Source organism: Dipodomys spectabilis, unplaced genomic scaffold (genome assembly GCF_019054845.1).
Source record: "Dipodomys spectabilis isolate Male_0828 unplaced genomic scaffold, ASM1905484v1 ptg000002l, whole genome shotgun sequence".
In the NCBI taxonomy this organism is placed as follows: Eukaryota; Metazoa; Chordata; class Mammalia; order Rodentia; family Heteromyidae; genus Dipodomys; species Dipodomys spectabilis.
Genome location: NW_024870679.1, coordinates 52,824,750 through 52,849,986, shown reverse-complemented (window position 1 = coordinate 52,849,986; position 25,237 = coordinate 52,824,750). Strand labels below are relative to the sequence as shown.

General features: G+C 39.2%; 1 protein-coding gene and 1 long non-coding RNA gene across 2 annotated transcripts in view; both read left to right on the top strand.

Moving 5' to 3' along the window:
* LOC122104709 (cytochrome P450 4A11-like) overlaps positions 1-3,336 on the top strand; it is a 28,827-nt gene extending 25,491 nt beyond the window's left edge. Inside the window, exon 12 of the mRNA XM_042675663.1 lies at positions 2,543-3,336. Coding sequence (XP_042531597.1) covers positions 2,543-2,657 — 115 coding nt within the window. The 3' untranslated portion in view covers positions 2,658-3,336. The remainder of the gene's footprint in view (positions 1-2,542) is intronic.
* A 3,132-nt stretch (positions 3,337-6,468) lies between these two features.
* Positions 6,469-25,237, top strand: part of LOC122104772 — a 25,987-nt gene continuing 7,218 nt past the window's right edge. Inside the window, exons 1-3 of the long non-coding RNA XR_006146982.1 lie at positions 6,469-6,478; positions 20,375-20,377; positions 23,046-23,056. This is a non-coding gene — a long non-coding RNA (uncharacterized LOC122104772). The remainder of the gene's footprint in view (positions 6,479-20,374; positions 20,378-23,045; positions 23,057-25,237) is intronic.

The window sequence follows — 25,237 nt, the reverse complement described above, 5'->3', positions numbered from 1 at the left end:
CACCGGCGGATGTTGACTCCAGCTTTCCACTATGACATCCTGAAGCCCTATGTGGGAATCATGGTGGACTCCGTTCAAGTAATGCTGGTGAGTCTGTCTCTTTCATGTCCACACACCTACTCACAAAACACACTCATAAAGCTGGACACCTATGGCTCACACCTGTAATCCTAACTACACAGGAGGCTGAGATCTGAGCATCGAGGTTCAAGGCCAGCCCAGGCAGGAAAGTCTGTGAGACTCTTATCTCCAATAACCATTAGAAAACCAAAAGTGGCATTGTGGCTCAAGGGGTAGAGCACTCGCCTTGAGCTGAAGAGCCCAGGGACAGTGCCCAAGCCCAGAGTTGAAGCCCCATGACAGACAACCCCCCCCCTCACTCATATTCCATTCTCTAACACAGAAACCATCAGACATAATCACAGAAATTAACACTATCAAGCCAATTGCAGTAATAAGTGCAACAGAAAGCATCCAGGACCCAAGACTGAGCCAAATTGCTCATTGTCCTACTCAGAAGGTATCACAGTAGATACAGGCCCCCTCCTTCCTTCTCAGCTCAGCAAAGTGGGGGAATAGAAACTCCCACCAAAAGCAAGCTACCTGTCCCTGCTGGACTGGGAAATGACCGCATCAGTGGCATTGGGAGCTTCAAGGGTGTCACTCAATCATCAGGGCCCCAGAGCTTCTGAATGGCCATGCTGACCCATACATTGAGATGGACACAAGGCCTACATTGCCACAGACAAATCTACCTCACAGTCACTTCCAACCTGGCAGTGTTCTGTAAGATTATGATGAATGAAAAAATTGGAGTCCAAGACAGCCAACAATAGGATTGCTCCTGCAGGCCAAGCAGGCTTTCTTTACTAATTAAGAGAAGGGAGCCTTTTTTGAGTTAATATTTCTGTAAAAATTATTTTTTTTCTTGGTCCTGGGGCTTGAACTCAAGGCCTGTGCACTGTCCCTGAGCTCTTCTGCTCAAAGCTGATGCTCTACCACTTTAAGCCACAGCTGGAAGTCCAGTTGTCAGGGTGTTAATTGGAGATAACTGTCTCTAGATAATAGGCTTGATTCCACCTGTGACCCGCAGATCTCAGTCTCCTCACTAGCTAGGATTATAGATGTAAGCCACCAGTATCCAGTTAATTGATGAATTTTATAAGGCTAATCCATTTTCAGAGAACAGGTCTTAAAGCATGCCGTTTGACTAAAAGACAGATTTCTAGAAATTAGTTACACAAGTGATAGAGCCATCGGAGGAGAGAAGAAGATTAAGTATCTCAATTTTTAGCTAGAAATACGTACAATCCAGGTATTTGGTTTTCTTTTATTTTTGAAATTTAATTACATGAATTTAATTACAGGTGAATTAGTATGATTTATATTCAAAGTATGTTTCTCTGTGCTATGCTAAGGGGAAGGAATACAGAGATGTTTGCTTCTGTCCTTGACTCAGGGACAAGTACAGCAAGTTATTCAGAACTATAAACCTGTGTGCAAGACAGACCTCATTCCTTCATTCCTTCACACTCATTCATTCATGAGCTTCTTGTGGAACATCCCATAATCGGGCACTATGCACAGTCTTTGAATAAAGGATGGAGCCGTGGGTGTCGCAGAGGGGGAGGAACAAGTGGCAGAAGGGTGAGGGCCAGATAGTCATTGGCTTGAGCCTTTATAATGTGCAGGCAGAGGTGGAGGGAGTCTTTTATCAATGACCTCAACATGAGATGTGGTAGGAAGTGGGCCTGGGAAGGTAAGATGGGGTGTGGAGGCAGCAGTCCAGAGAGGGTGGAACACTATCTTTTGTAATGGGTGGCATGGGAATGTCAACGTGGAGGGAAGGTGGTCATGGAGACCAGAGCAATATGGGAGAGGAAATTGAAAGTGACAAGAGGAGATATTTCTGGAGCAGAATTAGATAGCTTTGGGTTTGGATGCTGGCGGACTGAGGGAGGGAGGGAGAATCAGATCATCTGCACCTGAAGAATTCTTGATCCAGAGCTTCTCTCATGAGCTACTCTACTCCTCTATGAGTGCTCTGTAGGGATGGATCCTAAGTCCTTTGCTCACACAGAATGTAAGCACTGGATCATATTACTGACCAGTAGCATCTACATGGGGGAACCAAACAACTGTAGGAGAAGGAGTGAAGTAACAATTACTTCACTCTAAAATAACAATAGTAATAGATTCTGTCAGTTTGAGACTATCTCTGTCCTAACAGTCTTCGTGTCTATCAGAGTAGGATTCAAACTTAGCTGTTTAAAAAGATGTGGCAAGTCAAGAGAGTATGAATGAAGGCTTGGGGGTAGAAGTGTATGTATGTGTGTGTGTGTGAGAGAGAGAGAGAGAGAAAGAGAGAGACAGAGACAGAGACAGAGAGACAGAGAGATCTGTAAGGAGACAGATGAAGTCAGGCTCAGGAAAGAGGACTCTGAATGTCCAACTCTAGGTGGAGATTCAGGAGCCCATGTCTGACCAGCTCAGAACAGGTTCTGAGACCCCCATCTTCTTTCATTGTCTCTCCCTGGCCCAGGAACTACATTGGGAAACAATTTGCCATGAATGAGATGAAGGTGGCCGTGGCTCTGACCCTGCTCCGCTTTGAGCTGCTGCCAGATCCCACCAGGGTCCCCATCCTCATCCTTTGACTTGTGTTGAAGCCCAAGAATGGGATCCACCTTCATCTTAGGAAACTCAGCTAATTCTACAGGGGACAAGAATTTCTGTCAACTTTCTGCCTGCATTGCCTTCCTGTCACCAGCTCTTATCCATAGCCTATCTATCTATGTCCTACTTTCTCTTCCCACTTGCCCTCCTTCCAGCCTGCTTGACAGTCTTGCTTCTAGTTTGTCTTCTTGGCTTTCCTTTTCTCTCCTACCTTTGTCCATGATCCCTACCTGCGAGGCAAGCTATCTTTCCTCTTCCTACCTGCCTAAGACTATTCATATAGTCCCCGATCACCTCACTCACTGACCTCAGACCTATCTGCACCTGAACATATTGTTTCCCTTTCTGCTGCTTATCTGAGGTGAGCTTTTCTGCGTAAGTATCTGAAGTATTAACTGCTTCATAATAAATTACAACCATGTTTGTGACAGAAATTTAGTCTTTTGTGGTTGCAGGGCCACAATCATTAGGGCTATTGATATGCTTTTTCTTTTTTTCCATTTCCATTATCTAAAGCTGCATTTCTGGAGTTTGGGATGCTTTAATAGTCAAATGTGGCAGCTCCTTCAAATCTCCTCATTTCTGCTTTACAATATTTATAATGATGTTTTTGATTACATTGTGCCTACTGTGATAACACAGATCATAGTGAAATATGGATACTGGGTCTAAGTGGTGCCATCTTGGCATCTTGGTATATGAAGGGGACTTCTGAAAACTCTTACAGGTGAAATCCACTTCCCCACCACCACCCCCAGGTGACTGGCTCCTGAATTCCTAGAAACATGGGTGGTTGTTAGGAAATAGGTTCCTGGACCTGCCAGACCTGTACCGTGAACTCACAAGACTCTGAACTCTACCTGGGACCCTGTGATCCTGTTTGCCAAACATGACCCTCTTTTTTTTTGGGAGGGGGGGGTCGGGTCATGGGGCTTGAACTCTGGGCCTAGGCGCTGTCCCTCAGCCCTTCAGTTCAAGGCTAGCGCTCTACCACTTGAGCCACAGCGCCACTTCCGGCTTTTTTCTTTTTGCTTATGTGGTGCTGAGGAATCAAACCCAGGGCTTCAGGCATGCAAGGCAAGTGCTCTACCACTGAGCCACCTTCCCAGCCCAAACATGACCCTCTTTAGGACCCTTGATCCCTACCTCCAGGATTATGACTTTATCTAGGGAAGTCATTATGCATCCTAGTTTAGTTTCTACATGATGGTCACCTAACCTCTCCATCTCCCTCCTCCACCCCTCTTCTGAAAGGTCTTTATATACCTGACAGTTTCTCACATAAGCTTCTTCAACTTCTCTCCTCCTTGCAATAAGTTCACAACATAAAATGTACCTGTCTTCTCTTGGATTGAGATAAGGGGGAGAGAGAAAGATAGAGGTTCGGAAAGACAGAAGATATGTCTCTTCTGAAGAAGAAGTACATGCTATTTGCCTTGAGTACCAGGACTCCATGAGTGCTATTTGGCCCACATGATTCAAGAGAACTCACCCATGTGACCCCTGATGCCCCATACCCACCCAGCTGCTACAGCGCCATATATCTAAGTTTGAACAAAAGGCTCTGCTAAGGTCTCAAAGGAAGAAATTCAAACCACTCAGGGGAAACCACTGGCTTCTAGTCCACTCCAAGGCTAACATTTTTTCACATTAATATTTTAAGAAGAGCTCCAAGCTAGAGACTGTCTTGAGTGGATCCTGAGGAGAGACTTCAGGTGTGGTCTGTCATAAAAGCCTTGGGGATCCTACAACCCCACATTTCACAACCCCAATAAGAATGAGAAGAGATGCCAGCCTGGCCATGTGACCAGTCACCTATCAGCTTTCCTGACATATATACTGCCTGAAAATTCCACATAAATCTCAAAGAATGAACCATGTCTAAAAGGGCTAGAAGAGCTCAAGTGGGCAAATGGGTCTAACTGGTAGATATCAGATCTTAAGCAGCAACTTAGGACATAGGACATCCCTTAGCAGAGAGGGTGAAAAAGACAAATATAGTCAGTGTACTTGATGTACATATATGAAAACAGAGGTGACTGGGATCAAGATGCATTGTATGCATGAAGGGACATTTTAGAAAGAACCCTCCCCTTGTACAACTAGTTGGTGCTAATTAAAATAACATTAAATATAATTTTTGTGCTGGAGTCCTGGTTCAATGGGAGATTTCTAGCCTGACAAACACAAGACACTGAGATCAAATCCCAGTATCACTATTACTACTAATATTAATAATATGTTTAGGAAAATATTAAAATATTTTAAGATTATCTTGCCCATGTAATTGTAACTCCTCTGTACAGTATTTTCACAATAAAAAAAGAAAAAATAAATAAAATAAAAATAAAAACAGTATCAAGAGAAAACACCAGATTTCTTTCTGTGTGTTCTTGTTTTCAAAAAGTGATGTTAATTTTAATGAATTTAGCAAAAGGATAATGATCCTTTTTTCAAAAATGTTATTGTTATTATAAAGGTAATTTACAGAGGGGTTACAGTTACAGAAGTCAGGTAATGAGTACATTTCTTTTTAAGTCATTCTTTTAAATTAAAGATACAGCATTTATTACTTGTGTTTCTATGTTTTTGTCACTTGTGTTAAAAGGTACTATGGAAATTTTGAAATATGGTGATTAATTTTAGGTTTTTGAACTCTATTTAAATTAATATTAAAAGTAAAATATTTTGTGGTCCAGTTGTGGGGCCTGAACTCTGGGCCTGGGCACTGTCCCTCAGCTCTTCAACTCAAGGCTAGCGCTCTACCACTTGAGCCACAGCGCCACTTCCGGCTTTTTTTTTTTTTTCTTTCTTTCTTTCTTTTTTTTTTTTTTTTTTTTGCTAATTTGGTGCTGAGGAATCGAACCCAGGGCCTCATGCATTGCAAGGCAAGCACTCTACCACTGAGCCACCTTCCCAGCCCATTATTAAAAGTAAAATGTATGGTTGCAAATTGCGCGTGTACGTGTGTGTGTGTGTGTGTGTGTGTGTCTGTGTGTCTGTGTGTCTGTGTCTGTGTATGTGTGCCAGTACTGAGGCTTAAACTCAAGTCCAAGGCATAGTACCTTAGCTTTTATACTAAAGGCTGGTGTTCTGCCACATGAACTACAGCTGATTTCTAGCTTTTTCATGATTATTGGTGTAAGAAGCTTATGAACTTTTCCTTCCCAGGCTGGCTTCAAACTATGATTCTCCTAAATAGTAGGGTTACAGGTCTGAGCCATAGGCATCCAGTGGCTATATATTGCCTTTTCTTCTAATAATTACATACGAACAAATTGAATGAATGGCAGAAAGCCACATTATGGTACTTATGAAGGTTATATTCCAAGTTACCAAGTACAGGTTTAAAACCACAGCTAATATTTAGCCCTATATCTGCTATACCATATCTGCCCTATACCTACACCCTTACTGATAGGAATCTGCTTTGTTCTCAAAACTCAATGTTGCTCCCGTGGCAAAATCCCCTTCCCCCAAGGGATCTTCCCAAAAGTCTCCAGTCCATTCTCTAGCCCAGAATCGTAAGCTAAATATGAAAGCCCATTCCCCTTCCCTGTCAGGTGATAGGTGCTGGAGAGAAGGGGCAGGAGACTTGCTCAAACAATAAGTTCCTAGAGCCAGACTTTCACCATAAACCCGAGGCACTCTTTGAACCCTCAAGCTACCCGTGACTCTGCCCACCACCCATTACCCTACTTAAGTCCCTCCACCCCTACTGCCTTTACACCTGGTGTCTCCTGATTCTCCTCAGGTGACCATGGCATCCCTCTTCAACTTTCTATTAAGGTTCATCTGGTCTGTTGTATTTGCTTCCTTTTCTTTCTTTATTCTAACACTCTCATGATTCAGTCTCCTAACACTTATGGCACAGTTTGTAAGTGAAAACAATGATAGAATATACATTGTATAGCCCGGTGCTGGTGGCTCATGCAGTAATCCTAGCTACTCAGGAGGCTGAGATCTGAGGATCATGGTTCAAAGACAGCCCAGGCTTAAATGAACCCCAAGATAGGGATACAAGTGTTTTTTTTTTCTTTCTTGCTATTGTTTCTAACATGTTTGTAAGGTACCATGTGCTATTTTTGTTGTTTTGTATGTTCCTCCTCCACGGTATAAGCCCTGTTTTCACTGTATTTGATGCTGGTATAATTTGAGGAGGGGAAGGGAAAAAACAAGCTTTTTAAATAGGGATATAGGTTGGCCCATTGCAAAAATGAGATGTACAAAACACCATGTTGAAAACCGAACTTTACAATTTAGGCAGGGGTGGGGGGGGGAAGGAGGGTAGGAGTGTAGTCGTGGAAGTGGAAAGGAAGGGATGGTAGGGAAAAAACAAAGGAGGAGGCAACAATGCTTGATAAGAGATGTACTCATTATCTTGCTCTTGTAACTGTAACCCCTCTGTACAATATTTTCACAATAAAAACATTAAAAAAATAATAAGGCTAACAAATGAAAGAACCAAAGTCGGAACAATTCTCTTCAGAAGTGAGATGACCTCTAGGTGGTGATACACATGCTTCATGGATACAGTAACAGAAAGGAATATTCACATCCTAGCAGGATGGTTCAGAGTTTCATCATAACATGCAGAAGGACGCTCAATTTAAAACTTGTTTGTAACTAGAATTTTCCACTTAATATTTTTGGACTGCTGTTAAGTATAGTAGGTGAAACCATAGAAAGCTCAACTATGAAAAATAGGGACTTACAATACACTCAGGAATCTAAAGAATTAGTACTTTAATGTACTTTTAGTCCTCCTCCCTACAAATGTTTAGTTTTCAGTAAGGAGAAGCAGATGTGAATTGTTACTGGATAAGGAATTTTTTACCATAAAGAAAATGATTGATACAATGCAAACTTAATTTCCATACTTCTCCCCCAAAGCTATTGGAATATCAATTCTTTTATGGTACATGATACATACATCAGTGGTTCCTTGGCACTAGGTAAGAGCTCCATCTCGTGATCTTTCTTTAAGATCACCTTTGTGATCTTTTAAGTGAACAATTTACAATAGTCTAGAAATTAAATATAAATTTAATACTAAACTCATACTTTTATCTTTTTTTACACATGAGAAAGCTCCAGGTCATACAGCATTAAAATATTTAAATACAGTATTGCTTAAATCCTATTTTTGTATTTATTATTTATTTATTGGCAGTACTAGGCTTTGAACTCAGGTTTTTCAGCTTGCCAGACAGGTGATTTACCACTTGAGATATACTTCCAGCCCTATTTTCTTTTAAATTTTAATTTTTTAATTGAAGGAGTGATGAGCTGGGGGGTTACAGTTACATAGGTAAGGCAATAAGTACGTTTGTTTTAAATCATCATTATCCTGTCCCTCTTTATCTCCCATTTACCCCTCCTTGTCTCCCCCAGTTGTAATGTTCATATCCTACATAGTGTCAAGTGAGTATTAGTGTTGCTGTGGTTCATCTGCTGTTCTGCTGTTCTGTGATTCCCTTTCCCTTTCATGTATTGTGTTGTCTATTATACAAAACACGAGATACAAAAAACTAAGAGAAATGAAGAAAGAAAAAAACAATAAAGATAAACTATATACGGGGGTCTAATAAGAACCTCTTCTTTCCATAAGTTGTAGTTCATGTTAATATGCTTCATTATACATAGTCCTTTGCATTAAACACTTGAGTTATTGAGATCTTCTATTAAGAATATCATATACATATTCTAGTTCCTACAAATGAGGGAGATCATGCAACCTGCTTTTCTTTGGGTCTGGCTTTCTTCACTTAATATAATTTTCCCAAGTCTTTCCATTTCCCTATGCATGGAACAATGTTATTCTTTCTGATGGAAGCATAGGATTGCATTGTGTATATGTTCCACATTTTCTTGATCCATTCATCTACTGAGAGGCATTTGGGTTGGTTCCATATCTTGGCTATCCTGTCTATTTTCATAGTATTTTATTTTAATTTAAACACCTATGACTTGTGTCCTTTGGTGTGGATCAGTGTAATATTTCCACACATGTATATAGCCTGCACTAATAAAATCCAAACTCCCTTCATCTATAACACTCACCCACATACCTAACAATCTAATAACCTGGCAATCATTATTCCATATACAGATGGAAATTTTAGTCTCTACATATGACAGACAACAATTTTTTCTTCTCTGCCTCTATCTGGCTTATTTCACTTAACATAAGGTTCCATATTTCTGTCCATTTTGTTGACTGGATTCAGTTCCTTTTATGGCTTAAAACTATGAGGATGTGCATATAAACCACATTTTTCTTAGTCATTCATCTGTTGATTGGAACTGAAGCTATTGCTTAGCTATTATGAATAGTGCTGCAATAAACATGGTTTGTGCAGGTATCTCTTTGGTACACAATTGCATTTCTTTTGGATGTATATATATATATATATATATATATATATATATATATATATATATATATATGTAAACATATAGTATGGATCATGTGGTAGTTCTCTTTTTAATTCTCTGAAGACCCTTCATACTATTCTTCACTAATAACTGCTATAACTTACAATAAAAAAGAATTTCTAGCTGGGCGCCATTGGCTCACACCTATAATCCTCCTTACTCAGAAGGCTGAAATCTGAGATCACGGTTTGAAGCCAGCTTGGGCAGGAAATTCAGTGAGACACTTATCTCCAATTAACCACCAGAAAATCAAAAGTAGAGCTGTGACTCAAAGTGGTAGAATGCTAGCCTTGAGCAAAAGACCTCAGAGACAGAGACCAGGCACTGAATTCAAGTCCCATGACCAACAACACCAAAAGAATTTCTTTTTCTCCACATCACCAACATGTCTGGGTTTATTATTATATTTTGTTTTGTAATAGTCACTCTAATGGGTTGATATAAAACTTCAGTGTAATTTTGAAAGACATTTCTCTGAAAGATAATTTGTTCAGGGATTTTTTTTTTTAATCACAAAGGAGTGTAAATTTCCTTTAGTTGCTTGTTTTTTTCTTATTAAAATGTTGCACACAGGGGTCATAATTTCATAAGTCAGGTAATGAGTACATTTCTTTTTTGACAATGTCAACCTTTCCCTCGTTCTGTCAGTTTTTCCATTCCTTCCCTGCCCATGTTATGTAGTTCATTTTCAACATAGTTTCTGCTAATATGATTGCTACTTTTGTTCATCCTATATCCCTCCATTTTTGTGACCCTTTTACCACTCCCCCAAGAAAGAAAAAATAAACAAGACAAAAAGGAAAAAAAGAAAGAAAAAAATTAAAAACCATTTTTATTTTCTGGATTTCATTTCTATAAATATTATTTTATAGGATTAGCAGCATGGAGGCACGGTCCCTTTGTGTTCCTCCCCTAATTGGATTTTTCTTTGTTGTTGCTTTTGGTCCCTCTTCTTTTTCTCTTGTTTGTTCACTTATCTGTCTTTGAGGGGGACTGTAATGGGTGCACAGAAATGGAGTTACAAAGGGTGAACAAATGGAAGTGATGTTGTGGCTCAAGTGGTGGAATGCTTCCCTGGAGATGATGAGCTGAGGGATAGCTCTTAGGCCCAGAGTTCAAGCCCCACGACTGACAAAAAAAAAAAAAAAATAAAGTCAGGTGCCAGTGGCTCATGCCTATAATCCTACTCAGGAGGCTGAGATCTGAGGATTGCAGTTCAAAGCCATCTGGAACAGGCAAGTCTGAGAGACTCTTATCTCAAATTAACCACCAGAAAACCAGAAGTGGCGCTGTGGTTCAAGTGGTAGAGTGCTTGCTTTGAGCTGAAGAGATGAGGGACAGCGTTCAGGCCCAGAGTTCAAGCCCCATGACTGACCAAAAGAAAAAAAAGGTGAACAAATGCAGCAGTGGTACTCAGTAGACACTATGTTTAAAATGACCTATACAATTTGTAGGTAGGGACAGAAGGAAAAAACTGGAGGAGAGCATGGGAAGGGGGGACATAGTCCAAAAAAGTACTTACTACCTGACTTCTATAACTATCACTTCTCTGTACATCACCTTCTATATATGAGAGAAAACTTACACCTCACCTAACATGCTTTGTTCTAGGTCCATCCATTTCCCTGCAAATGACATAATACTATACTTTCTAATGTCTGGGTAAAATTCCATTATGTATAGGTACCACATTTTTTTTTTAAAAAAACCCACTCATCTATTGTAGAACATCAGGGCTGTTTCCATAACTTGATTACTGTGAATAGTGCAGCAATGAACATGGATGTGCAAGTGTCTTCACAGTATCCTGGCTTGTGAAGTTCTGGGTAGAGGTCTAGGAGTAGTATGACTGGGTTATAGGAAAGATCTATGTTTAGAAACCTCCAGCCTGCTATCCAGACTGGTTGTAACTAGTTTACATTCCCACCAACAGTGCAATAGGGTTCCTTTTTCTCTACAACCCCACCAAATTGGTTTTTTGAATTCTTGATGTTGGTAATCTAACTGGGGTGAGATGGAGTTGTTTGGGTTTTTATTTCCTTCATGGCCAGGTATGTGAGCATTTCCTCATATGTGCCTTTATCATTTTTACCTCTTCTGAGAAGTCTCTCCTTGAGACCTTAGCCCATTTAGTTAGTGATTGGATTATTAGCTTTGAGAGGGGTTAGTTTCTTAAGCTCCTTTATATTTTGGATATTAGTTTCTTGTCAATAGTATTGCTGTTAAAGATCTCCTAGTTGATTGGCTGTCTTTCTAGTTTAGTACCTATGTCCTTTGCTGTGCAGAAACTTTAAATTTTGAGGTAATCCACTTGTGAATTTGCCTATCTGCTGTGCCCATGTGACTCTTTCTAAAAGTTTCTGCCTATTCCTATATGTTCTAGTGTTTCTCCTACTCCATCTTGCAGTAATCTCAAGGTTTCAGGTGTGACTTAAGGTCTTTGATCCATATTGAGTTGATATTAGTGCATGGTGACAGGAAGGCATCCACTTTTGGTTTTCTGCATATGGATGCCCAGTTTTCCCAACACCAATTACTAAAGAGGTTATCTTTTTTCCACTATGTATCTTTAGCTCCCTTATAAATATTCATAACTGTAAATATAATGTTTTGTTTATGTCTTCTAGTCTATTCCATTGATCTTTGGGTCTATTTTTATGCCTTTACTAAGTTGTTTTGATTATCATAGCTCTACAGTAGAGCTTGAAGTCTGAGATTGTGATACCACCAGAATTGCTTTTTTTGCCTAAAATTGCTTTGGCTACTCAAGGTCTTTTATTGTTCCAAATGAATTCTTGGATTATGTTATCTATCTTAGTAAAGAATATCATTGGGATTTTGATGGGGATTGTGTTAAATTTGTGATAATTTTTGGAAGAATAGCAGCAGTAGTAATAGTAATTCTACCTATCCATGAACATGGAAGGTCTTTCCATTTCCTAATGTTGTCTTTAATTTCTTCCTTCCAATAGTCATAGTTTTCAGTATACAGGTGTTTTGCTTCCTTGGTTAGGTTTATTCACAGATATTTTATTTATTTATTTTTTAAGTGATTGCAAATGGCGTCATTTTCCTGATTTCACTCTCTACTTTTACATTGTTGATATTCAAAAAGACTACTGGTTTCTGTGGGTTAATTTTATATCTTGCTACTTTGTCAAAGTTATTGATCAGACCTGGGAGCTTGGGGATGGAGTCTTTGGGGGTCCTTTAGATATAATATCATGTCATATGCAGATAATGATAGTTTGATTTCTTCTTCCCTATGTGAATCCCTTTTATGTCCTTTTCTTGCCTTTTGCTCAGGCTAGGAATTCCAGAGCTATACTGAAGAGGGGTGGAGACAGTGAGCATCCTTACCTTGTTCGTAATGTTAGAGGAAATGGTTTTAGTTTTTCACCATTCAGTATGATGTTGGCTGTTGGTCTGTCATGTATCCTTATTTTGAGGTATTTTTCCTTTATTCCTAGCTTCTCCAGAGCTTTTACATGAATGGATGTTAGATTCTGTTATAGGCTTTTTCTGCATCTTTGAGGTGATCATGTGGTTCTTGTCTTTGGCTCTATTGAAATGATGCATTATTGTTAGCCCAATGAGCTCCCTTCCCAAAGCTTAGCATGCTCCTTCCTCCTTCCACAGCTTGGCGTGATCCCTTCCTAGGCAACACTAGGCCCATTTAGTAAAGGCAATAAATAATCAGCCTCCAACTCCCTCCTTCACCTGGAGATGGCACTCTTCTGGGGCGGCTAGCACCAAAAAAAAATAAGGCAGCAAGAGCCCCTTAGAATGACCTTCAGGTCTGGGCAGCTGCAAAACCCCTTATCTACTACTTGGGCAGCAGCCATCAATCCTAGTCGGCCATGATGAAGTTCCTGGTCCACACATCTACCCTGGGGTCTCCGCCTCCTAGCCCCTTCTAGACCCTCCTTGCCTCAGTAGGTTATATAGGTCACCTCAGACAACAGTGGGCACTTCTTCTCATTCCTCCTTTGTGAGAAGAAGTCTTGCCAGTCCCTTTGCTGGCAATAAACCTTTTCTTTGTTCTTTGTACCTGGATGTCTGTGTGGTTTTCTGGAAAAGTCTAATACACTCTAACAACTATGTTTATTGATTTATGTATGTTAAACAAGCTTTGTATCTCTGGGCTAAAACTCACTTGATCAAAAATTATGACTTTTGTTTTTGTTTTTGTGCTGGTCCTGGGCCTTGAACTCAGAGCCTAGAGGCTGCCCCTGAACTTCTTTAGTTCAAGGCTAGCATCCTACTACTTGAGCCACTTCTGGCCTTTTCTGAGTAGTTCATTGGAGATAAGAGTCTTACAGACTTTCCTGGTTGCACTGGCTTTGAACCATGATCCTTAGATCTCAGTCTCTTGAATAGTTTGGATTATAGGAGTGAACCACCAGCACCCAGCTTATATGACTTTTTTTGATTAGCTGTTGAATCCTGTTGGCTAAAATTTTATTGAAGAGCTTTGCATCTGTGTTTATCAGAGAGATTGGTCTATAGTTCTCTTTTTTTGTTGGATCCACATCTGGTTTTGGGATGAGTGTGATGCTGGCTTCTTAAAATGAGCTTGGAATTGATCTTTCTGTTTCTACTGCATGGTAAAATTTGAGAAGTACTAATGTTAGTTCAACTTAAAAAAAAAATCTTATAGAATTAAGCCATGAATCCACTGAGACATGTGTTTTTCTCCTCTGTCTCATTAGGTGTTATGGACCTGTTTAAGTGGTTTATAGCTCTTTCAGCTTAGGCAGTTTGTATGTCTCTGGGAACTTATCCACTCCTACTAGATTTTCTATCTTATTTGAGTATACATTTTGGCATAGTCTTTCCTCATTTTTTTGTTTTCTTGGATGTTTGTTGTAATGTTTCCTTTAGCATTTCTGATTTTATGGATTTGAGTCTCTTCAATTTAGCTAGTGGTTTGCCAATTTTATTGTATATTTTTCCTCAAAGAACTAGCTTTTTGTTTCATTGACTTTGTAATTTTTTGAGTCTCTAAATCATTAATTTCTGCACTAATTTCTGCACTTGTCTAGTAGTTTGGGGTTTGGTTTTTGTTTTCTAGCAGCTTTAGTTACATCGTAGCATTATTTGCCTGAGCTGTTTCCGTTTTCTTTATTTGCATGCTTAGAGCTATGAACTTACCTCTCAACAATGCTTTTGCTGTATCCCAGAGGTTCCAGTATGATGTACTTTCATTTTCACTGAATTAAGAACTTTCTGATTCTCCCCTTTATTTCTTCAGTGACCTACATGTTGTTCAGCAGTGTATTGTTCAGTCTCCATGTATTTGAGTGTTTTCTGCAGTACATTTTGTTGTTGAGAACCAGTTTAATTCCATTGTGATCAGATAGGATGCAAGAAGTTATCTCAACCCTTTGTATTTGTTTAGGCTTGTTGCATATTCTAGGATATGATCAATTTTGGAGAATATTCCATGGTTGCTGAGAAGAACATGAATTGTTTGGTTGTTGAGTGAAATACTCTATAGATATCTGCTAAGTCCATTTGGGTTATGGTGTCATTTAATTCAGAAGCTTCATTGATGATCTTTTATTTAGTTGACTTGTTCCTTGGCAAGAGTGAAGTTTTAAAGTCTCCCACTATTATTGTTTTGGGGGTCTATCATGTTCTGTATGTGTAAGAATATTTGTTTAATGTATTTAGGTGCCCCATTGTTTGGTGCATAAATATGAACCACTGTGATATCCTCTTTTTGGATCATTTCATTTATTAACATGTATGCCCTTCCTTGTCTCTTTGTATTGATTTTAATGAAAAATTTGTTGTATCAGATAACAGTATGGCTAGTCCTGTCTTCTTGCAGGATGCTTTTGTATGAAAGGTATTTTTTCCCTTCACCTAGAATTTCTGTTTATCTTTGTGACATGTGTTTCTTGGAGTCAAGAGATGGTTTGATTTTGTCTTTTGATATAATCTGTTGCTCTACGTATTTTGGTTGGGGAGTTGAACCTGTTGATATTTAACATTATTATGGAGAAGTATGTTGTGTTTCCTGCCGTTGTGTTCTTTCCCTGTAGCTTCTTCTTTCTTCTTCTTGTGTGTACTAAGCTAGTCTTCTAGTGATTTTTATTCAATGCTGTGTTTCATTGACTTTATCTTCTTCAGATAGTTTTTTTTCTCTTAGTATCCTTTGTAGTGCTGGCTTAATGTTCATGAATTCTTTTTGCTTTTGTTTGTTGTGAAAGTTTTTAGGTTTTCCATCAATTCTGAATATTATATTTATTGATTGCATTTATTGAATAATCCTTGGATTTTTGGTATAAAAGTAACTTTAGCAGCTGGGCGCCAGTGGCTCACACTTGTAATCCTAGCTACTCAGGAGGCTGAGATCTGAAGATCAAGGTTCAAAGCCAACCTGGCAGGAAAGTCCGTGAGACTCTAATCTCCAATTAACCACCAAAAAACCAGAAGTAGCACTGTGGCTCAAGTGGTAAAGCACTCACCTTGAACTGAAGAGCTGAGGGACAGCACTCAGGCCCAGAGTTCAAGCCTCATGACCGACAAAAAGTAACTTTAGCACAGTGAATGATCTTTCTGATATTGTACCATATTCTATATTCTAGCATTTTCTTGAAATTTTAGATGTATGTTAATTTGAGATTTTTGATTGTAATTTTATTTTTTGGTAATGGTTGCCCGAGCTGCTCCTGCTGCTGCTGTTGAATTCAGTTCTGATTTTGAATAACAGGATATTAGAGAATGAGTTCAGAAGAGTTATATCTCATTAAACTCTTTGGAATAAACAAATGACATTAATTGTTAAAGATTTGGTGAAATATAACAATGAATATATCTGGTTCTGAGGTTGTCATTGTTGGAGGAGATCAATTTTTGATTCAATTTTTTTATTATTTTTTATATAGTCTACGTAGGCTATTATACACCCAGAAATTGGTTTAAATATTTTAGGACACAAAGTGCCCACTTTTCAACATTTCAGGATTATTGAATTGGAGCACATTGATGGATACAAAATGAATGTGAAAGGTGGATACCATCTTGACAGTGTCAATAACAATTTTTGATTTCATATATAGTTCTTTTTTTTTTTTTTGGGTCCGGTCATGGGGCCTGAACTCTGGGCCTGGGCACTGTCCCTCAGTTCTTCAGCTCAAGGCTAGCGCTCTACCACTTGAGCCACAGTGCCCACTTTCGGCTTTTTTCTTTTTGCTTATGTGGTACTGAGGAATCGAACCCAGGGCCTTGAGCATGCAAGGCAAGCGCTCTACCACCGAGCCACCTTCCCAGCCCTTCATATATAGTTCTGTACTCTGTTTTTATCACTGTCTTGTAAAGATGACTCATATCCTTACAAATTTTCCATGAAAAATATTTGAAAAGACTGTAACATCTGTTCATGAGGTTAGCCACATGTCTTCTCATAGGGATCTCTTGGATATGTCTTTCTTTTGTGCCAAAATATAAAGCAGATGATCTGCCAAATCTTCTAGCTACTTGGAAACACTGGATAAAACAGTAAATATCAAATTCTCTTCAAATTTTTTTGTGTTTCCACCTGCACTAAAGGCTCAACCTAATCTTCATCTTTATTACAATAACAGCAAAATCTCTTGAGCCAGACTATCTGGGTTAGAATCCTGGTTGTACCTCTTACTAGCTGGGGTATAAACATAGAACCTGTACAAACACATAACCTCTTTCTATGTTTGATTTCCAATCTGTATTTAAATATTTAATTTATTTTTTAATTTTTGTTATCTTTAAGTAGTTGTACAGAGGACTTTCCATTTAACAAAGCAGTACATGGATATATCTTGGTGAGTGCCACCTTATCCAACATTCTCACTCATTTCTCCCTTACCCCTCCCTCATTCTTCTTAAGTTTGTAGGATAGGCACTGGATTCTTGACTGATTCTCCCCCCTCTTCTCATGTTCATTTGTTTACCCATTTCCCCTTGGCCCCTCTCTGCACTTTTCAAGTATCTGTTTCCTGGAGTTTGATTTTCCTGAACTAAAACAAAAACCAAAAATAACCAACAATAACATTTTGTACTGTTGTGATATTAGAAATAGCTCCAATGTTGGAGTGCCACATAGGGTAAGGACAACTCAAAAGGAACTCAGGAAGGCAAAGTTTACTTCTGCAAAAGGGTACACCATGGATTAAAAATCTGGCAAGCAACCACACACAGCAGGCAGGCTATACCCTTTTTGTCCCTAACCTAGCAGGCCCTGCCCCTCTGCTCACATTGGCTGAGCAGAGAGAGACTCACAAGATGCAAAAAGATGTGGCTCAATGAACAGGGTATAATTAAAATCTAAGGAGCTTCTAACAGGATGTCTTAATTAAAATGTTCAGAAAAAGGATGTATGGAACTAAAATGTAATTAACAAGGGCCAAGGCACCTGGCTAAAGCAGGAACCTTTTAGAAAAAAAGCGTTCTCTCAAGATTAGCAGAAAGAAAGCAAACTACTAGCAGTGAGAGGAACACATCAAGTTATTTGCTCAGTGTGCTGAACAGACTTTTTCATTATGAACCGAAGTATAAAGAAGAGATCAGGATTCAGGAAGGGAAATAAATGGTTACAACCAGAAACCAAAGCCAGACTGCTACCATAGACCTTTGCAGTAAGGCCATTTGTGCTGAAGATTTGGCAGATCTGAAGATTCAGCAGATCATCTGTTTTATATTTTGGTATAAAAGGAAGTAGTGTGTGCTGACTTCTGTGGGGGCAAGAGTCGAAGTCCAAGAGTCCCTGTTATGGATACTGTAGAAGTTAATATCGGGGCATCAACTCATTATTTCTACCAGTTATTCATTCTTTAAACACATATTGGATGACAGAAAGTAACCTTCAAACAAGGGTAAAGTGGAGAAAGACTGTGATAAAATACTTCCATGCCCCTTTACCCTTCAGTTTTTACGTGAATAGAGATACCACGAGGGTAAAAAACAATTCTGCAACATGGGTTGTGTAATGTTAGGTGATTCAAAGGTAAAACAAAGGGACACTGACAAAAGTATTTGACTAGGTGAGAGTTCAGGTTGGGAACAAGCTCATAACGTTTGGGAAAGTCTGGCTTCAAAGGAACTCCTCCTATAATCACCTTTTCCCTTCTAAGCTCTGCATTTGGCATATTGGATTTGACCCTGGAGAGATAATCATGAACGAAATGAGAGTTAAGAACTTGGAGATTGACTATGTCCCCTCTCCTTGCTCCACATGACTGTGTCGGTCACCATTCTTTTATCTATACACTTCACCTTGGTGACTTCTATTCATCTCTTAAGATGTCATTATTCTATTCTATTCTATTTTTTAAATTTACTTTTATTGTCAAGTTGATGTATGGAGGGGTTACAGTTACATACATAAGGTAGTGAGTACATTTCTTGTTGAACTTGTTACCCCTCCCTCATTTTTCTCCAAATTTTCCCTCTCCTCACCCCCTCAAGTTGTACAGTTCACTTCCAACATATTGTCTTGTGAGTATCACTGTTGCATTGGTTCACTTTTTGTCCTTTGTCTCACTATTATGTTGTTTCCCTTCCTTTCCCTAATTCGGATACATGTATATCAATACTGAGGATACAAAGTACTTTTCCTTTCCTGGCCTATATTTTATTCTTTCAGTGCAGCCTTAATGTAGTTTACTTTCCACCTGATTTCATTGTCAATCTTTACTCATCAAACTTGTTAAGTGAAGAAATAATTATAACATGATTTAAAGAAGGAACAACCCTATGAAGTATTTTGGAAAGAGATTTTATTATAACACCCCACAGAAAATGCCATTGAGAGAATAAGTTGCTTCCTACCTGTGAAGTAAGGTGGAACAAACAGCCTGAGCCTCATGAATCCAAGTCTAGGGTTCCATCTACCAGCACAATCACTCTGGGTCTTAACTGGAGAGTGGATAGAACAGACTCCAAGAAAAATTACAGGCTGGCTGAGAAGGTGGCTCAGTGGTAGAGCGCTTGCCTTGCATGCATGAGGCCCTGGGTTCGATTCCTCAGCACCACATAAGAAAAAAGCCAGAAGTGGTGCTGTGGCTCAAGTGGTAGAGCGCTAGCCTTGAGCTGAAGAGCTGAGGAACAGCGCCCAGGCCCAGAGTTCAGACCCCATGACCGGACTCAAAAAAAAAACAACAACAAAAATTGCAGGGCTAGGAAGGTGGCTCAGTGGTAGAGTGCTTGCCTCACATCCGTGAGCCCTGGGGTTCGATTTCTCAGCACCACATAAACAGAAAAAGCCAGAAGTGGCACTGGGGCTCAAATGGAAGAGTGCTAGCCTTGAGCTGAAGAGCTGAGGACAGTGCCCAGGCCCAGAGTTTAAGCCCCACGATTGACAATAAAAAAAAAAAAAAGGGAAAAGAAAAAGAAAAATTGCAAAGGCAACTGGAGCAGGAAGTTTTGGAATCCAATAGAAAAGGGATTCTAATCCATCCTTGGAAATCTAATTGGTTATCTTCCTTTGAACACATCTCTACCTGTTTGTACTTAGTTTATCATCACTAAATTGGAATAATAAGATAAGTTGCCACAACTCTAGAACATTTGATAATGTAGACAAAGAACTTTTAAAATCCAATCCATGTCTATATTCCCTGCATTGTAACTTATTATATTGCCTAATACATATTTAATGGTTGCAAAAATACATTGAGTACTTTTGAGAGGGGAAGATTTTCTTTCATTGATTCTCAAAACAAATACTTCAGTTTAATCAATTCTAGACATTAAAGTCCAATTTGTTCTCTCACTCTTTCTTTTTCCAACCCTGGAAGGAACAAGGGAGGGGTAGCCTGGACTGGAGATGAGGCTTAAGTGGTAGAGTAGAGCACCAGCCGTGAGTGAGAAAGCTGAGCAAAAGCACAAGGCACTGAGTTCAAGCTTCAGTATAAATATTATATTTGTATAATAAATATTATATAATATATAAATAAATAAATATTATATAATAAATAAATATATAATAGATAAATATTGTATGATTCTCCTTATTAGTAGTAGAATAGAAAAATTCAGAGAGCTAGTAATAGCTTATAGAAAACAGATTAAAAATTACCATGGGGGATACAGTAAAGCCATTAGTACAATCATGTACTTTGCAGCATTATTCACTGTAGCCAAGGTAAGAAATCAGCCCAGATGCTTCTCAAGGATGAATGGATCAAGATAATGTGGTGGGCTGGGTGCTGGTGGCTCACACCTGTAATCCTAACTACTCAGGAGGCTGAGATCTGAGGATCGCTATTCAAAGCCAGTCTGGGCAGGAAAGTCAATGAGACTCTTAGCTCCAATAAACCATTCAGAAAACCAGAAGTGGCACTGTGGCTCAAGTGGTAGAGATCTATCCCTGAGCTGAAGAACTGAGGGACAGCGCCCAGGTTCAGAATTCAAACCCCATGACTGACAAAAAAGAAGGAAAGAAAGAAAGAGAGAAAGAAAGAAAGAAAGAAAGAAAGAAAGAAAGAAAGAAAGAAAGAAAGAAAGAAAGAAAGAAAGAAAGAAAGAAAGAAAGAAAGAAAGGAAGGAAGGAAGGAAGGAAGGAAGGAAGGAAGGAAGGAAGGAAGGAAGAAAGAAAGAAAATGGTATATTTTCTTTTTTACTGCTTTTGTTTTCTTTTCTTTTTGTTCACATATATGTCTTTGGGATTGTAAATGGAAGCACAAAAATGGTATTCACTATATGCTGTTGAAAATGAATTATACAACTTGTAGGTAGTTTTTCCCTGACATATAACTGTAACTATTAGGTCTGCCTGGAGAAATGGCCCCTTCCCTTGGTTCTCTCCCAAGCATCCTAGAAGTTCCCACTCAGCACCTGTAACCCAGGCAACTGGCATGCCTGGGGCAGTGGGAGTCCTCTTGGGCTCTGATTTCCCCATCCTCTGAGGTCACCTGTGTGTCCTATGTGACCATACACCCCTCTCTCCACCTTCCCCTATATAATCTTTCTCCTCCTTCCATAAACTCTCTTGCCTTGCATGCCTCCATCTTGAGTGGGCGGCAGTTTCTCTGTCTCTGTCTCTGTCTCTGTCTCTCTCTCTCAATAAACCTCTTCTGCTTGAACTGGGTGTGAGTTTCCTTTGGGCAACCCTTACAGTAACTTCTCTGTATATCACCTGTAAAATAACAAAAAAAAATTTTTTTTAAGAAAACGTGGTATATTACTCATCCATGAGAAATAATATTGTATCATTTGTAAAGAAATGAAAAGACCTGACAAAAGTTATGGTAAATGAAATAAATCAGAATTAGAGAAACAAAGGCTGTAGTTTTCCTTATATCTGGAAGCTAGAATAAGCTTCTAAACTTGCAAGCAAATGCATTAGGCGTATGCGAATGTATTAACAGAAATAGGGTAGATTCCGGGAAAAACTAAATAATGTAATTCCTTAGGAAAGCAAAGTCAAACTTCAACAAAATAAACACTAGGAAGTGGGTCCTTGAAAAGGGTGGAGTGGAGTCAAGGGTAAATGAGGGTAGATGAATGAAAAGAAGAAAAGCAGGGAAGTGGCGCTGTGGCTCAAGTGGTAGAACACTAGCCTTGAGCTGAAGAGCTGAGGGACAGCGCTCAGGCCAAGTTCAGGCCCCACAACCAACCAAAAAAAAAAAGAAGAAGAAAAGGGGAAGAATGCAGTCAAGAATTCTATGTATATCCTACAAAATTAAAAAGAGTGTGTGAAAGGGTATGTTGAAGAGGGGTGGGTGAGAATGTTAAGGGGTGACATTGCTCAAGATGCACTGTATTTATAAGCTGCTTTGTTAACTAGCAACTTCTGTGTATAACTACTTAAAGATAATTTTTAAACCTTAAAAAATAGATCTAAAAAGAAAAAACTTACCAGGGACTAGAGGAAGGGAGAAGGGGGATGATTATTACCTAATGGAATAAAGTTTTGATTGAAGAAAAAAAATATTGAGGGGGCAAAAAAAGTGATAATAGTTATAAAACATTGTACTTGTAATTAATGCATCAACTACATAGGAAAATTTGCTTAAATTGCTAATGTATTTCACTATCTTTTTTAAGAGCAAGGGTATAAATTATATGGCACTCACATTATATCTGAATAAAAATATTTATATAAAAAGTCTCCTTGGTTGATATTCAGCCTTTATGCAGGTTTAAAAGAGAACAATGTATGCAAATTTTCACCACTATGAAACTTACTTCCAAAAAACATAAACCAAGCTGGATATTGGTGGCTCATGCCTGTACTCCTAGCTAATCAGGAGGCTGAGATCTGAGGATCATGGTTCAAAGCTAGCCTGGGCAGGAAATTCTCTGTGAGACTTTCATCTCAATAAACCACCAGAAAACCGGAAGTTGTGCTGTGGCTCAAATGATAAACTGCTAGCCTTAAGCTGAAGAGCTGAGGGACAGCACCCAGGTTCAGAGTTCAAACTCCACAACCAACAAAACAAACAAGCGAACAAAACAACCAGAAAGCAGGAAGCTCCTGGAGTGATCACACACAGGAGTATTTGTTTCAAGCTTTTAGTTGGTTTTCCACAGCCTCACCTCTACTTTTCTTTACCTTAAACTGAGACAAGAAAGTTCCCGGAATTAAACATTAATTCACTCTTAAACAATAACATTCATATGCATCTATACATAATCAGAAAAACTGCATGGAGGGCTGGGAAGGTGGCTCAGTGGTAGAGCGCTCGCCTTGCATGCCTGAGGCCCTGGGTTCGATTCCTCAGCACCACATAAGCAAAATGAAAAAAGCCAGAAGTGACGCTATGGCTCAAGTGGTAGAGCGCTAGCCTTGAGCTGAAGAGCTAAGGGACTGCACCCAGGCCCAGAGTTCAGGCCCCACGACTGGACCCAAAAAAAAAAAAAAAAGAAAAACTGCATGGAGTAAACCCTGTGAACACTTAACAAAATGAATGCATGTCTGGAAGCTGAAACTATTTGAATAGGAAAAGGGTTAGTGGGAAGAGGTATGAATGGAAAAGAGGACAAATATAATCATAATCCTCAATGGACATATGTGTAAAAGGAAGTAGGAAACTCAATATGATTTAGGGGGCAGGGGTAAGAAAGATGAGGGGAAACAAGGAAGGGGTGACTGTGCCCATGAATGGACACATTAAATGGTAACCCCCTGGTACAAGCATTTGAAAATTAAATTAAAAAATTAACAGCAGAAAAGAAACATGGCACCTCAAACTAAACCTGATCTGTTCAAGACAGAGATCCAACCATGCCAGGGTTTTACTCATTCCCTTCCTGCTTCACACACCAAATGACTTGGTGTTGGTGGGATGTCATCAATAGGTGCACACCTCTGCTCCGTGCCATGAGAAGTATTAGCACACAAGGCCTCCTTACAATCTTTCAAGATTCTTAGTTGAGCTGTCTCTATGCTGAAAGGATGGGAAAGATTTTTTTGCTAATAAATCTTGATGATGCAAAGCACAACTTTTTAAAGAGTTAATTCTCTGCATATAGTTTATACTCTTCATGTAGCTTTCTTATAAGCCTTACTCATACCCTTCCAAGTTCTCAATGAATGACACTTGAAAAGACCAGGACTTCTATCTAGCCATATAGTTTTGCATGCTCCTCTTACAAGAGCTTCCCTAAATATGGAGGCCTGCATTTGTGCCAATTTGTGGAGTAGATATTCTGTCACATCTTCCTACTACTTGGAAACAATGGATGAAACATAGCAAATAGGAAATGCTTTCTGGATATTTTGAGGGCCATGGTAGTGACCAGCTATTCAACTTAATCTTTATCTCCTCTACATTAACAGTTAATAGCAAAGTTTTGGAAACAGGTTGTGTGGATTCGAATCTGGCTGTACCACTTAACTGGGTGATCTTAGGCAAGCACCAAATTTCTTTCTACCTTAGATTTTCCAATCTATGTTATGAGATTTAAAAAAATTCTCAGGGTTAGGAAGGTGGCTCAGTGGTAGAGTGCTTGCCTTGCATGCATGAGGCCCTGGGTTTGATTCCTCAGCACCACATAAGCAGAAAAAGCCAGAAGTGGTGCTATGGCTAAAGTAGTAGAGCACTAACCTTGAGCTGAATTGCTGAGGACAGCACCTACGCCCAGAGTTCAAGTCCCACGACTAACAAAAAAGAAAAAAAAACTTTCATGTCATAGGTTGTGCAGGCAAGAATGTGAAATCTTTATTTGCTCCTCTGAGCATAGTTACATGCACACTACTATACTATTACAACATTGTGAGCTCAACTCTTAAAGAACTCAAGTTTCAGAGAGAGAAGCCATAAAAAGGAATCCAGAGCTCTTTGACCCTTGTACTGAAGGAAAACCTGGTACAGATCCAAACAGGGCAAGAGTCAAAGTCCCAGATAGGGGAGAAATACCAAGAAGAGCTAGAAAAAAGAAAACTGCGGGCAAGTTTAGTGGAATAGTGTGTAAATAGTTACATTTACCGTTGCTCTAGATTTTGCCATGACCTAGAATTTATGAGAAAGGAGGAAAAAAGAACTCTGAAAGTTATCCCCATGTAACTCAGTATAATTAGCTGCTGAGAGTGTTTATTTGTAGTGCAATAGGGAAAAGTTTTTATCTCACCCTGGACTCTCAGTAACTGTTTTCCTTTCATGAGCATACTTTTACCTCTCTGTCTTCAGTTTCTTGTCAATAAAATAAGGATATAGTAACAGTCATTCGTATTGAACAATTGGGGAGCTAGATTGTGAATTCTTTTAATGTTAGAGTTCATGTCTGTTTTCCTTACTGACATGCACACCACCTAGTCTTCCTGGAACAAAGTAAGTACTCAGTGGAATGTCATCAGCAAGAATGCTAGTTTCTCTCCACAAACAAGGATAAATCCAAAGAACATTAATTATTATTCTACTGGAATAGCCTTTGAGGGAGAGCACTGGCATGTAACAGTCAATAGAAACTACACAGAGCCAAGAAACCCAAATGCACTTCTTTATAAAGAAGAAAATGGAGTATATCTAGCATCACATCTCCTAAATGAGATCAAACTTAAACTTCACACAATAGAAAATAAATAAGTTGGAGGATCCCAGTAGTCCCCACTAAACTTGCAAAAAACGGAAGTATTTGTAACTAAAGAAACCTGCAGCCCTTAGAGATTGTGAGCCCAATTTGCAGAACTGCC